Below are 16177 nucleotides of genomic sequence, written 5' to 3' on the forward strand. Positions count from 1 at the left end.
GCCCCATGATTATGGATGGATATACCTGGGAGATCCCACCAAGGACATATATATTTGTAAGAAAAAAAATTGCTTTGGCTCCCACATCTTCCCTTTAGGATAACAGTGCTTTGTAATTAGTTTTTTCCCCTGAGCCCCAGTTACTAGAAACAACTATGGCAGTAATTTAAAAACTGTTGTGTGATTTGTAGTGAGAATTACAGGGAAGTGTAGGAGCTTGCTGCTGAGGTAGGTGAACGTGGTGTCCAGGGCTTCTTGGTGAGAACTGACTTCATGCTGAGAACACAGGAGAACATGAAGTAGCTGCATGAAGGAGACCAGAGGCCTTTCACCAGGGGAAGCAGATGCCTTTGTTATGGCATCTGCACCATCCCCAAGACATCACTAACAGGCCAGGTGTATTCTAAGCTCTGTTCTCTGTTTTGGTTTTCGTACAATGTTTAAAAATTCTGAATAATATTTCCAAAAATTTTAAAGATTTCAGTTTCACCTGGACCTAGTAAACTCACACAGAGAACTGTGCAGCTTTGTGCAGGTCAGTGTGGCATGGTCGTGCACCAACAGAAAGATCCACTTAGAATCAGTACATATTCAGCGTGCTATATCCAATCAGTGTAAGTGTCCTATCTACACACTCAGATATTTACTTGGGAAGTTTCAACAGACGCTCCATTTGCAATGTGGAAAGGCACAATGGCTGTCATCCACAGTCACCATCCTGTGCTCAGATAGGTAGGGGTTTTCGGGTTGCCCAGCTCTACCTGGACCCACCCCAGTGCTCAGCACCATCTGCAGACCTTTCCTGTCACTCCAGCCCCTGACCTCAGAGAGGAGTCACACAGAGTGACTTTTCGTCTTCTCATCACCTTGTCAGTCAAGGGGAGAAGCCAGAGAGAGGGACACATTCCAGGATTAGTGCTTTCTGCCTGTCCATTGTGATGACTAGGTTCCTGTCAGCATCCTGGGTTCGGCACAGAGAAATCTAGACAGCCACAGGTGTGAGCATAAGCCCTGGCACCCTGCCTCAGTGTGTGGGCCCTTTAGTTGTTCCCAGATGGAACCCAGGATGAGGCATGGAGAAAGAGCGCAGAGCTTGGTGAGTGTTAAGCATAAGCAGGGTAAAGGAGACCCTGGGCTTATTAATTCCCAGTGTTCTCCGAGAGGCTGTGCTTTGATAGGAAATATGCAGTGGAGACACCGAGGATCAAGAGGGAGCTAGGAAGTTGTGTAGTGGCAGGCACTGACTATGAGAGCATTCTCACCTTCTGCAGCTCTTCATAACTCAGCAGCAGGATGTTCTCCCTGTGTCTCATGGACATCCAGCCACGAATGTGCTCAAACCATGATCCATAGGGAACTGCAGGTCAGGCACAGGGATGCAGGTTACACACTAGTAAAACAGGGCCTGTCCTTGTCACTCATCACAACCTGACAGCTTGATGCAGGTATATTGGTAAATGTTCCTAAAACTAGGTAATGAAACAAAGAGCGGGACCATTCCTGAATTCATTCTATGAAACTAGTATCATCTGGATACCCAAACCAAGGACATATCAAGTCAGAAAACAATAGATCACTATTCCTGATGAGCACAGACACAGAAAACCTATTAAAATATTAGCAAATCCTATTCAACAGTAAGATTATACATCATGATGCATTGGTTTCATTCTAGGGATGTACATTTGGTTCTACATGTGGAAATTCATGAAGTGTTTTTACCACATCTGAAGAATCTTCCTTGACAGAAGAACTTGGCTGAACGTCATGACTATATGTGTCAAACCCAAAGCCAATTATCATGCTAATTGGTGAAGAACTGTAAACATTTCTCCTGAGATCAGGAACAATGCAATGATGTCCAGACTCACGGCTCCCATTCAATAGAGTTCTTGAAACTCCAGCCTTAGATATCAGGCAGAAGAAGAGAATAAAAAAATTACAAGTAGGGAAGAAGCCAAATGATCACTGTTTGCAGATGATAAGATACTATGCTTTGAAGACCTAAAAACTCTCCCCAAACACTTCTACAACTGATTACCAAATGCAGCAAAGTAGCAGGATGCAAAACCAACACAGATAGCCCAAGATCTTTTCTTCATAACAATAATGAATCTGCTGAGGGAGAAATCAGGAACAACTCCATTCAAAATGGTCTTAAAAAATTCTAGGTATCCATGCTTGGTGACAGATGGTTACAATCCCAGGTGCTCAGGAATGTGAGGCAGGATGATTGGGAGGTGAGAACCAGCCTGAGCAACTTAGTGAGGCCCTCAGCAACTCAGCAACTTATAAGTAGGGCTGGTGATGTGGCTCACTAGTTAAGCACTCCCGCGTTCAGTCCCTGGTACCATATCAAACAATACTCAAGAAACTCTGGATGTGATCTATCTAAAGTGGAGAAAAATCTATTTTAATGAGAATTACAGAGTACTGAAGAAAGAAATTGAAGAAGGCATGATAAGTTGAATAACCCTCTTTTGTTCTTGGATCACCAGTATCAAAATTGACCTATTACCAATAGAAATCCACAGGTTCAATGCAATCCCTATCAAATACCATTGACATTCTTCATAGAAATACAAGGAAGAGTCCCAGAATTGAAATGACACACAAAAATCTAAAGCCATCTGAGCAGGTAGAACAATGTTGAACAGCTGGCATGTGGCTTAGTGGCAGAGCGTTTGACTGGCATTTGCACGGCCCTGGTCTAGTCCCCAACACACACACTCATACACAAAGAGTAATGCTGAAGGTGTCACATTCCAACGTCTTCCCAGTCTCAAATCATACCAAAGAGGTGTAGTAACAGAAAAATTGAACTTATATCAAAACAGACCCATAGATCAATTGATTAGAATAGAAGACACAGAGATGAACCTTCACAGAGAGGCTCATCTGATACTTAACAAAGACACCAAAAGCAAATATTGGAGGAAACAGCCTATTAAGCAAATGTTGCTTGGAAAACTGAATACCTGCATATAGAAGAATGAAGCTAAATCCTGCACAAAAATGAACACAAAGTGGATCAAAAAAACATGAATTAGACCATCAACAGTGGAACTACTAGTACGAAACATAGCACCTTCACATCAATGTATAGATGCAGGAATGACTTTCTCCATAAGACTCCTAGTGTTCAGGAAATAAAACCAAGAACTGATAAATGAAATGGCATCAATTAAAAAGTTTCTGCACAGCAAAGGGAATGAGACAAAGAAGAGAGTGTGTACCGAATGGGAGAAAATCTTTGCCAGCTACTCCTGTGACAGGATTAATACGCAGAATATATAAAGTATTCAAAAATCTTAATACCCAAAATCAAATACCCCAATGAATAGATGGGTAAATGACAATCATATCTCAGAAGGAGAAATATGATGGCAAACAATTTTATGACAAAGATTATCAACATCATTCACAACCAGATAAAAGCAGATTAAAGCCACACTGAGATTGCATCTCACTCCCGTTAGAATCATGAAGAACACAAATAACAATAAATGCTGTCAGGGATGTGAGTGGAAACAACACTTACAACTAGTACCACCAGCAGGGATATCAGTGTGGGGTTTTCTCAAAAGTCTAGGAATGGAACCACCATATGACTTGGTCATAGAACCCCTTGGTATTTATCCAAAAGAATTAAAGTCAGGGTATTATAACAATGCATACATGCCCATGTTAATAGCAGTTGAATCACAGAAGCTAAGTTATGGAGCCAGCCTAGGTATCCCCTGGCTGATGAATGGATACAGACAATGTCCTCCACATTCATGACATGGCTTACTCAATAATAAAAAAGAACTCAATTCTGTCACTTGCAGAAAAAAGGATGCAACTGGAGAACAACATGCTAATTGAAAGAAGTCAGACTCACAAATTCAAGGATTGTCTGTTTTCTCTCATATGTGGAAAGTATGCAGAAAAAGAATACAAAAGAGATACCAGGAAATTAGGAGAAAGGCCAGTCGAGTTGGGGAAGCAGATCTTATGTCTCAGAACACTCACCATTTCCTTGGATGAACCATTTAAAGTATTGTTCCAGTGACTCTGGTTTCTTAGTAAGGTTTGATGTAGTCCAAAAATAATAACCTGATACAAGAACATCTTTGGGATTTCTCATGAGATATAGCACCTTAAATTAAGAAAAAATGAGAGAATGAAAAATCAGTCTCAATCAGTCATTTCTCACCTTGATCTTGATCTTTCCCCAGGCAGTTCTTACTGAATCTCTATTGTACTTCAGTGGGTTCCTTTAACAAATTAGTTATAGTATTCCTTAATAAAATATACATTATAAACTTCCTATTTCATTTTTATGATAGGAATAGAAGAGGTCTAACTTTTTTCTTATTTCTGGGTTATTAGTCTACAGAATAGAGGAAGCTGCTGGAAAGTTTTAAATGGTAATTGGTGAATTATTGTTGTGTTCTACCATAATGATCACTAATAGCAGAATGGATTAAGAAATTATGGAATATTGAGATTCATAACAGTATATGGTCATTCACACACAAAAGACCTTTGAGAATCACACAGACATTACTTTCATAAAGCATGAAGGCATTTATACAAATTCAAGAATAAGTGAAGTAATCTGTAACTGTATTCCAGTGTGTGTTTCCCTCAGTTTGTGGGCACCGGTTAGTAGAAGGGACTTGGGGAATCTTTCTGGACTATAGAAATGTCCAAGTCTGATCTGGAGTATAGTTGCTTAACAGTGTACATATGTATATATTAAGAGGCCAGTGTTTAATGTTAATGAAAACACACACAAACACACACACACACATCACACACACCAGTGGGAGTGGAACTTCAGAATTTGACATGTGTTTCTATCAACTGTCTTGGTGTTATTCTTGCAGGTCTAATGTCTTCTTAGGCCTCAGTTTAATCGGCAGAGGTTAAGGAAACCCAACATGAGACGTGGAATTGTGTGTATTGGAGCAGCCTCACTGTGAGGCACTTTTCAAGACAGGAGTTCTTTAATCTAGGTTTCTTGATGATGTTTAAAGAAACACATGAACAAAATCAGAAGCGAACAAACACTTTTAGAAAGCATGTTTCTACAAATAACCTGTGGCACCTTAGATCTTGGATATCCATGGTCCATGCTGATTAATCCTCAGCCATGCAGAGGTTGATGTGGCTGCTGATCATAAAGCACATTGACATGCAGTGGGCTGCAGTGGTTAAAATAGACAGCCAGGCTCCTGAGCAGTCCCAGGAGTTATGCATTTATCGATGTGTGCATACTCTGCACTCCATGTGGGCAATTCTGACTTGGGGGCTTCCACCTGCCTGGCAGGAGGCTTTTATTGAATTAATATTGGCGAAAGTCTTCAAGAGCAGGAAGGAGGGATACTCTAGTGTAGATGCAGTTATAAATTCTGGTTGCACATAAGATGTGGTTTTCTAAGACTCTGGCCTTAGCCAGTCCTGTTATCCCTGAATTCAGGCTAGCTAATGTGTGCAATGATCCACATCCTTGCACTCAATTGTGGTCTGGGTTGTGGCCTCATCAACCTCACCTAGTGTCTGAGAATCTCAGGTCTCTCCCAACCTACCCCATGAGCAGACAGCCTGGTAAGATCTACAGGTTTTATCTAGGCCCATGAAGGACAAAAAGCATTGATGAAACGTAGACGCTGACCTTGGCCTTGGAAGTGAATAACGACTTGGGGAAGAGATGGAAGGGAAGGTGAGAGGTCAGGAGCCTTGGTCTTTCACTTTCATTTAGCAATTTGTGACCCAGATCTGTCTCTAACCAGGGTGAGCGTTCCCAGGTGGGCACAGACTGGATCCACTTGGTATCCCCTTTGGAGTGAATCAAGCAGAGAATTTCAATCAACCAGTGGGTTCCTAGATAAGGAAGGAAAAGTGATGTTCATTCATTTCAACCTGACTTGTGAACAAAAAACCATGATAAAATCCATAACATAAACATAATCATGGACCCATTCAAAGCATGCAATCAGGTAGTGCTAAGCAGTGTTAATCATGTTCCTGTTTGTGTCAGCCAATGTTCAGAAACTGTTTCATCTTTAACAACTGGAACTCTCTGCTTTTGAACAGCATTTCCCTACTTTTGTCCATGTTTTAGTCCCTGGATCCACCATGGTGCTTTCTGTTTCTATGAACTTGTCTACACTAGGTATTTGCACCAAGGGAATCATATAGTATTTGTCCTTTTGTGCCCAACATATCATTTAGCACAATGCCCTCAGGATTGATCTATGTTGTAGAAGGTGTCTGAACATTTTTCCTTGTTAATGATGAATTTTATTCCATTGTATTAATATGCCACACCTTGTTTATGCATTCACTTGTCAATGCATTTGAGGCTGCTTCCATCTCTTGGCTCTTTGCTGACATCCTTTTCCAATGTTCCCACTCTTTTTGACTCTCCAACACATCACCCCCTCTGATTCCTTGGCCTCCACTGTCACTCAGTTTGCACTGCTCCTGCCCCCAGTTCCACTCCTGTGGTTGCAGGATGCATGCCCTTTCAGTCCCTTGCAATGTCCCTGCTCATTTTTGATTCCCAACCTTTTCCCATGCTGATTCTCTTACTCTAAAATAGCCTTCCTCTCCACATGGTGTCCTATTCAGTCTTTTTATTTCTACTGAGCTGCTCTTTTGCTGTTAATTCTTCACTGGTCCTCCTCACCACCCATTTCTCCCATGCCATCACCCAAACACCTAATCTGCTTAGGCTTAACTCCTATACGGTCTTCCAATACCTAAGATGATCCCTGCTGAGCACTTGTTTCCCTCTCTGCAATTGTCTGAATGGAAGTGGCTGGGGCACTGCCCCTTCCTCCCAAAGCAGGGCTCCCTGGCATTTAGAGCACATTCCATCCATCTGCTGAGTGCACAAGCAACATAGCTCTCCCCTTTTCCATGGGTGTTTCCTGTCCTTATTCCTTACCTGACTTTGGGTAAGACACCATTACTGTGTCTTCATCCTTTATCACAAACTTAGTACATGCTTCTTTCATAACTGCAGAGCTGAAACCAAAATCTGGGAAAGGTAATCCTTCAAACCACAGGAACTCATATGTCATGATGATGAATTTCTGGTTGTGGGGCTGGATTTCAGCTGTAGCCACCATTGGAAGTTGTGGGAAATTTTGGGAGACTAGCCTTTAAAGGAAATTTCAGAGAATCATTAACTTTTTCTTGTCATCAATTTAACTGGTTGGTAAAAGCAAATTTTGGCTGGTGATCCAAAGTTTCATGGGATTGAGCAATATTGGACATTCTGTGACCATGAGCATGATGATCTGGGCATGAGTTCATGGGCAGGACCCCACAGCAAGTGCTGCCATATACACCAGTTAGCAATACCTGGGACCTGAAGAAAGCCATTCTTTTCCATTTATTTGCATTACAAAGAGTTTTCAGTATAGAATTTTTACATGAAACTGAGAGATACAGTGTAGTAATAATAGCCTGGAAGGATGTTGAGGAACATGCACTGATGACTCTTTGATTCTAAAGGACAAGGACCTGCTTTAGAGTCATTAGATATGGGGGTGGACTGTCACTGGATCAGGGGTCCAGTCCTTCTTTACCTTGTGATTGATGCATGATATTGGGTTTCATTCTTCCTGGATTTAAGGACTGAGATAAGTGAATTTTCCTATCTACCACATCAGCGATCAATGAAAGCCCTGTAACATACTTGCGCTAGCACTTTCAGTTCCCAGTGGACCCTGGGGGTCAACACTTCATATGTGTAGGCAACATACCAAATCCATGGAGTCCTTAAACAGTGGTCTCCTGCTGCCAGGAATGCTTCAGGACACACCTGCATTTTCATCAATTCCCCATACGCTTCTGTCACCTCCAGTGAGAACCATCTGATGAATGATGTCAACCCACATTGAAGGCTGTGGTGTTTTATGTAAAATGTTTGGTCATCAGGAGCAGAAGCCCTTTCCACTCTTCCTGCCAATTCCTGGGTGTATTACTAGACTGAGTACTTGTGTATTCAACTGGGAGCTGTTGATGCTGAATCTAAATCTGATGTGGCTCAGCTGCTGTGTGCGTCCTGGGGAGAATGACCAAGAATTGGAGCAAGAGTATGACTCTGACTGAAATAAGTGTAGAATTTAATCCCCTGATATGTTGTACAGCGCTTTTGTTTTGCAGCCTTTAAAATTCTATCTTCATTTTGTATGCCAGGCATGTTCATTATAATGTGCCTTGGTCTGGTCTGTGGTAATTTTGTACATTTGGCATCCTGTGAGCCTCTTGAATGTGATTTTCCATTTCATTCTTCAGATTGGGAAAATTTTCTGACATTATTTCATTGAAAAGATTGTGCATTCATTTGGTTTTTTTCTCTGCTCCTTCCTCTACCCTGATAATTCTTAAATTTGGTCTTTCCATATTATCCCATAGTTCTTGGAGGTTCTGTTCATGGTTCATTACCATCTTCACTGTGTGATCAACTTTATTTTCAAGATTATATATTTTGTCTTTATTGTCTGAGGTTCTGTCTTCCAAGTGATCTCGTCTGTTGGTTAAATTTTCTATTGAGTTTTTAATTGGTTTATTGTTTCTTCATTTCAAGGATTTCCGATTTTTTTCAGAATCTCTATCCCTTTATTGAAATAATATTTGCTTTCTGCATTTGCTGTCAATTATCATCCTTTACTTTGCAGATCATTTTAATCATGTACTTTCTGAACTCCTTCTCTGATATTTCTTCTACTGTGCTTTCAATAAGTTCTTTACTGTAGTGTTTTTGTTTGTTTGGGGTGCTTTCTTCCCTTGTTTTTTCATTATGTACTTGTGTCTTCCCCTCTAGCAGTGCAGATTTGAAGTATTACATTTTAAACCCTAAAGATTCATAGTGTCTCTGCGGGTTTCCAATACCTCACCTTTAATGGGGGAGATCAATATGAAGGGCACCCAATGTGAAAATATGCAGCTTTAAATCAATTAGTCCCTATTAAGATGTTTACAGTTTTATTGCAATAAACAGAAATGAGGTGCTCAATTATTACCTACAATGTAAACAGTAGGTTTACAATAGTGTGTACTCCTTGTGGGGACTCAGAAGTGGACTTTCAGATCCTGGCTGTAGTTCGTAGATGGAAGCACCATGGTGTTAGTTGGCAGCAGCGGCAGCATCAAACCTGTAGGTGCTTTGGTGTTGGGCTTTCAGGCCCTGTCCAGTGTCCCAGGATGGAAGATGCAGAGGAAAGACAGAGTAAAACCAAGAGGGCAGTGGAGGTGACCTAGGATGGAGGCAAAGGTTCAGAAACAGGGCTGTGAAGCTGGGCCCTCGGGCGTCCTAGGGGAACCTGTTTGGATAGCAACTGTGTGGCAGATATTGTTTCCTCAGGCAGTTGCCTCCAGGCCCTGTCTGTTTGTTTTCCTAAGGTGGAGGCTATGATGTGGAGGGTGCTATGGAGGCCACTGTAGCATTCCAAGATGGAGGCTGGCCGGGGGAGCCAGGAGGACCTGTATGGACAGATGATCTCCTCAGGGCAGAAGCCAAGGGTGGCCGAGGGTCAATTTCTCTCTCTACAAAAGGAAAGACATATTTGCCAGTTCCCATTGAGACCTTCTGCATTGCATCTTTCAAATCAAGTAGAATATGTGATCTTTATCATCGGGTAGTCTAACTTTCCAATCCTGGAATTTCCTTTTTTTTTAGTGGGCATGTTAGTTAAATGACTCACTCTGTATCTGTGACAGGGGTTGTTTAATACCTGTGTTTCACAGATGCACAGCTCAGAAAGATTTTTGTTACATTTGTGGGGATTGACTTGTTAGCTCATGTGATCTAGGCAAGAGCTCGACCATGGAGTGAGTCCCAAGCATATAGTACTCCATATTTTGGGAGAGAGTCAAAGTATCTCCAGAGCTGAGTAGCAAACCACTCCCATTCCAATCAGGCAGCCTTCCTGCCATTCCTCCAACTGTCCAAGCCCAATTTGATTTCAGGTCATTGAAGTTGGGCTCTGTCTGCCAAAATATTCCTGAAGGATGGCAGGTAGTTCTCTCTTCCTCCTCCAATGCTCACATTTTAGCAAATCCACATCAGCAGTCAGAAGGGCTTATTTGTACTTGTGGGTCTGAGGACTGGAGAGCAAAGTTTAGGCTTTGCTGGCAGCTATGCCTGAAATGTCCAGTTAATCATCTCTGGTTTGTGGATAATACTGGGAAAGCTTTGGTTGCTGGCTGCTTGCATAACTGTTACCAATGTCTTTATGTTTCCTGGGGTGGAATGATTTAGACACTGGTCATGGGAAAACATAAATGAAATACATGGGTCATGTTTAGAGCATGGTTACTTTGATGGAAACCCTGTGACTGTTTGAATAAAGGAGAAATTGACTGTCATTTCTGTGAATGAGTAAAATATTATCATAGGCAATGATTAATTTTACAAATGCTGTCTGTTGTCAGTCTCTCTGGATTCACGTGGTGTCTTTTACATTTACTGTGTGGTCTACACTGCTTTCTGACCCACTTTCCTTTTATAAAAATGCAGGTAACAATAGCACCTTACTCATGAATTTGCTGGACTGTACATGATATTATGAGGCAAGCAAGTAAAATAATATCTAGCACGAAGTGTGTGCTGAGGAGTTTTGTTTAGTCACTGTTGCTCCTCTTGTTTGTAGTACTAGAATTTATAACAATAAAATGGCTATATTAATATGATGATTCTACTTAAAAACAAAACCCCCAAGCTCCATACAGTATAAAAAGGTATTCAACGAATTCAGCATTCACAAAAGTATGCCCTAAGAAGTTAAGTAAAATTTCTAAGTTCTCACTGTTGGTAAAGTATGAGGTGGGGATTCAAATTTCCAGTCATCTGCTTGTGGCATGATCTAAGTCACCATGCCCTTTTACCTGTGTGGACAGAATTTACTGCATTCATTAAGTAACACACTGCAATTTCATGGGCCTTGGTTCCATCGAGGTAGAACTGTGTTTTATGTATGGAGAGTGAGCAGTGCTGATGCCCAGTGGATTCCTCTGGAATAGCAGGTGAGAGCAGTTACTGAGTTGTTGATTGTGCACACTTTTGTGTGAGTCCCTTATATTCAATGGACAGTTCATTGGTATAAAATTGTTGGTACACATACTTGTATGAGTAGTTTTATAGCATTTCCCTGACACTTTACTGTCACTGAGTGTTGTTGTTGTGTCATCTCCCACTAGTGTGATAAAATTTTCCGGTAGCTAATGTTTGTTATCTGATGAATGGACAAAAAGAATATGGCAGATATAAGCAATGTCATCTGTTCAGTGTGAAAACATGTGATCCTACTGTTTATAGAGCATGGATGGACCTACAGGACATTATAAGTGACATATGACAGCTAACAGAAAACCAATTCTACACCTGCAAGGAACATAGAAAAATGAACATCAGAACAGCAGAACATCAGAATAGTGCACAGCAGAGACCAGGGAAGGTAGGGAGGAGTGAAGGAGGGAGCTAGGTCAATGGCACAGGTTCACAGGTTGGAGGAACATGTCCTGGTGTTCTGTGGCACGCTGTGATTGACAATGATGCCTCATGTACTTTGGGTTAGTTAGAAGTTAGAAGTAAGATTTTAACAAGTTTGCCCTTTGTGGAAGCTTGAAGTCATCAGGCTGCTTCAAGCTACAGTTCACATGGACACTAATTGGCATCGCCTATTCAGAGTGAATGTTTCCACCTACTGGTTTGCCCTATAGATGTGTCAGCTTAAGACACTTCTAGTTTCATGAATGTTCTATTGATTACAAATAGTGGGTCCTTCCCCTGAACCTGCAATCATTCTGTGTCTGATCTTCTTTGCCAGTCTTCTGTGTTTAACCCTTTTCTGAAATGGCCTTTGTGTTTTCAAGATTGTTCATCTTTCCTTCCCCCATTATGTTTATAATGCTCCTTGAATTGGGTGATTGTGAGGTCGATGGCGCTCCTTTGAATTTCATCTTCATTTTGATGATTTTCATTGTTTTTTCCTGTTTCTCACTTGAGTTCTATGGGTTTCTGAATAATATTCTTTTGTGAAAAGGTCAGAGTTTGAGAAAATTGGGATAATGTTTGATGGTTTTCTCAACCTTGAGGTGCAAATGATTCAGGTTGGGGATAGGTAATGCCAGAGAGGGGGAAATGGGAAAGGAGAGAGAGGGAGAGAGAGAGAGAGAGAGAGAGATCATAATACTTGAATTCATGGGTCAATCTTTGTTTTACAGGCCAGTCAAAGTATTGACCTGTCCATCTCACCAAGAAAAACAATTTACTGCTTGTTTAATTTTAGCTAAAATCTACAATAACCACCATGGGAGATGCTGCAGGAAAATTGCATCAAACAAGTCTTTCCACATGGTGCCATCTCTCAGTTTTTCATATCGGGAGCCTGCATACCATCAGCAATTGTAAGAGGAGCCTGAATTAACAGAGAGCGCTGCCCCGAGAACCTGTGCTCACATCGTGAGCAACAGAGGTACAAGGCAAATACAACGACACAAAGGCCAGTAATAATGAAGAACATTAGAAAACTCTTAAAGAAGGAACGTCATCTCTAATTGACATCAGAATTGTCACAGTGGAATCCATTTGGTTCCCACTGAAAAAGGCCAAGATTTTGAGGCCTAACTGATGGGGAAGTAGAGGGGTTAATTTGGCCAGCTAGCAAACCCAGGAAGATAGTAGGCTCTCACAAGAAAAGCCATGATAGGGACCCTGTATCCTAAAGGACAACAGGGGGAGCAAAGAAGGGGCAGGTAGGGGAGTGGGCAGGAATGAACTGCTGACTGGAGACTTTAGGAGCCACTCCCGATGCCTGGAAAGGACAGAGTCTTGGTTAACTTCATGTTGCTGTGTGCAGCCTTCGTGGGAGGAGGCAGGTTAGGTCAGCTGGTGTGAAATCAACCTGTATTTGAGGTCCAGAGGAGCCACTTGAGAAATGATGAATATGTTTAGCTGCTGAATTGAGCAAAAACCTGGCCCAAAATTTTAGACTAACGGAGAAGAGACATATGACAAGAAGGCAGAGAGGGCATTCTTCTCATTTCTGTTTTGAGTGACCCATTGGACATCTGCAGCAGCATGTGAAGAGTCAGGGCTGTTTCCAATTGATCTACAAATGTTTTAAAGATTCCTAATCAACTGAGCCAGGGGTGGTGGCACATGCCTGTAATCCCATTGGCTTAGGAGGCTGAGGCTGGAGGATTTTTCGTTTAAAGCTAGTCTCTATGAAAGTGACATGCTCAGCCACTCACTGAGACCTTGTCCCTAATGAAATACAAAATAGAGCTCCCTTTGTGGTTTAGTGGTCAAGTGCCCTGAGTTCAATCCCTGTTACCCACCTCACCAAAAAAGAATCCTAAGCAACTGTTATCATCATACCCTCATGGAAGAGGTGTTTTATACAGCAAGTTAGTAGGAGACTAATGCTATGTAGCTCAGCTGCTTGACCTCCAAAATTAATGAATCCCACAGTCATCTCAAAGTGAGCAGAGGTAAAGGAGTTGATTTGGCTTTTACCTTCATTCTGAGATGACTGGAGAAACATGTCATTACACCTACAAAAGACTAAAAGTTAACAGTCAAGTTGAGTTCTAAATGTTCACCTGAGGAAAACTCTGACCTTGTTTTTTTCTTACTTGCCCAAGAAAATATGGGGAAATTGGTGCAGGGAACCCAGAGACATTTACAGGAGAACCGGTAACTTTACAGTGTGCCAAGCCTCAATTCAGTTCTGAAGTGCTCTATGCATTCAGCTCAGATAAAACCTAGGGTAAATGCTGAGTAGTAAGTCTGTGAATGTATCGTAGCACTCATCATTTAGGTTCCTTATGAAAGTTCCACACACTCACTTGTTATTTATGGTGTTTAAACCACTAGGAATGAAAGGAAAACTAGCTTGGAAATTAGACTCCTCCAGATCATCATCATCATAAATTGTGGAGATAGATGTAATAGAAAAGGTCCCTTATTTGCTTGTACATTTTATTTCTTGTTTCAAAAATTGGACACAATTGGGGCTGGGGAGATAGTCAGTTGGTAGAGTGCTTGCCTTGTAAGCACAAGGCTCTGGGTTCGATCCCCAGTACCACCAAAAAAAAAAAAAAAATTGGACACAATCGTGGGTGATATTCACATTATTTTTGTAGGCTTCTAGGTGTTTGAAATACTACAAAGATCTTTTAAAAGCTAGGATGTGGTGAAGTGAATAGGGAAATTCCTTTGATTTTTAATAAGCAAGGGATCACAGTAGCAAAATGTGTAAATCAAGACTCCAGAGTGATGAAGCAGGTTTTTTTTCTTCAGGCATTATAGTTATACATAGCTGGGTTCATCCAGTAAAAATCATGCATATGTGGAAATGCATTTCAGTTTTTGATCCCCCTTACCCACTGGTTCCCCTCCCCTCTCTCATTCTCCTTCCTCTACTGACTAGATTTCCTTTTGCTCATCTATTAATTTATATTTCATTCATTTTATGTAATCCTACCCTTCCTCCCCTTTTCCTGTAGTAATGGGCTTATGTTAAGAACCCACCAGTACACATCCCAGGACAGGACAATAAGTATCAGCATCCATATAAGGTCCAGAAATTCTTGGACATTATTCCCATGGGAACAGGTCTTTGTGAAAATCTACCATGTTCTCTTGGAATATTTTATGAATGTTTTCAGCTTGGGCCACTGTGAAGTGATTCTTCCAGCCCCGACAATGCCTGGAAAACATGAAGGGGAGACAGATCAGATCTTGTGACTGGTCTGAAGACTGAGATGTCTTGTTCCTTGTTCTGTCAAGACAGACAGCACTGTAAGGTCTGATGTGAGTGATCAGAAATGAGTCAGACGAAAAGCAGCTGAACAAGGCTTTATTGGGTGTTTGGTCCTTGGGCAAGATTCACCATTCCTCCAGGATGAAAGGCCAGGGTGCAGGACTGGGGGATCTGAGTGTGGCTCTGGCTGGCTGGGGCCTCTATATTCCAGAATTGGTGGGGGAAGGCTTGAGGGTTTAGTGTCTTTCTGGGGTTGACTGGGGACTCCGTTGATTGATGGGCAGTTGCAAGACGTCACTAAGGTTTATCTGCCAGCATCTGATTGGTGGTTCTTTGGCTGACTGATGTCCTGCCCCCATACAACTGCTCAGATTTCCCTAACATTCTGGCCTTTTTGATGATACAGGGTGCCAGAGTCCATCTGGTTACTTCCTGCTTATTAGGGGGCATCGTGCGGAGAAGGTTTGGATATGGGTTCAGTAGGGAGTCGTATGTAAGTGTGCAAGAGCATTTGGTTGTATGTTACTTTGGCAAACTCACTTATGTGGTTCTGGATGAACCTAAGAAGACAGGGGCAATCATTAGTAAGAATCCTATCACTGTCATGGGAGTAAGGATAGGGTCAGCCAGGTGACAAGAGTGGAATTCAGCCATCCTGTCCAGGGGTCATTTGATTGTTGTTGCTTCAGCCTTTCATTCAGACATCTGAGAATTTTGACATTTTTTCCCATCAGACTGGTTTCACTGATATAGTAACAACATTCTTCTCTTAGGAAGAGGCATGTTGCCCCTTTGTCTGCTGTCAGATCTAGTGCTTGATGGTTCTGCAGGGAAACTTGAGTAATAGATGTTATTCATCTCTGTAGGGATGTCAGGGGGGCAGCAGATGCCTCTGCTGCCTTCTGAGTTGCTGTTCTAGCTTTTGGGTGGCAGTGACTGCATGACCAAGTCCTCTTGCCCCCCAAACTGGAGGCTTCAAGTGAGGAGGTCAGGAAGAGTCCAACCACCACTGGTAGGAAAATAGGCCCTTGTAAAGTCATCTGGGGATGGGTGCTCTATGAGAGAGAAACAAAAAGACATGAGTACCGACATGAGATTAATACAGAATAAATGTTGCAGCATCTGGAACATGTCAATAAATATCATGAAGATGACAGAAGTCAATCTCTCACCAGGAGGTGGAAGAACTGAGTTGTTCCCATAACAAGGCCTAACAAAGATTGGAGAGGACAAGGCCTTTATTTGGGAACTTTAACATTATCAGAGTTATCAGGAATGTAAACACAACATTTAATTCTTAAGGTCATTGATGTCCCCAGAAAATATAGTTGAGCTACTTAATGCCATCTGAGTTCTGTAAAATATCCTCTTGTTGGCATAACCTGTGTTTAGTAGAGATCTCTATA

At 41.7% G+C, this 16177-nt stretch overlaps 1 protein-coding gene across 9 annotated transcripts in view; it reads right to left on the minus strand.

The window, feature by feature from the left end:
• The window catches only part of LOC306648756 (sulfotransferase 2A1-like), a 129579-nt gene that overhangs the window by 44074 nt on the left and 69328 nt on the right, over positions 1-16177 (minus strand). For 4 of the 9 annotated variants that reach the window (XM_079119063.1, XM_079119062.1, XM_079119066.1 and 1 more), the window contains exons 1-4: positions 6941-7139; positions 5663-5871; positions 4015-4141; positions 1263-1357 (exon numbers count right to left, since the gene is read on the minus strand). In XM_079119063.1, the coding sequence (XP_078975189.1) occupies positions 1263-1357; positions 4015-4141; positions 5663-5871; positions 6941-7124 (615 nt within the window). In that variant the 5' untranslated portion in view covers positions 7125-7139. Of the gene's footprint in view, positions 1-1262; positions 1358-4014; positions 4142-5662; positions 5872-6940; positions 7140-16177 lie in introns of those variants that run through there. The other 5 variants (XM_079119068.1, XM_079119069.1, XM_079119067.1 and 2 more) reach the window with 3 other exon arrangements.

The sequence above is a fragment of the Sciurus vulgaris genome, assembly GCF_902686455.1.
Source record: "Sciurus vulgaris genome assembly, chromosome: 17".
NCBI classification, from domain to species: Eukaryota; Metazoa; Chordata; class Mammalia; order Rodentia; family Sciuridae; genus Sciurus; species Sciurus vulgaris.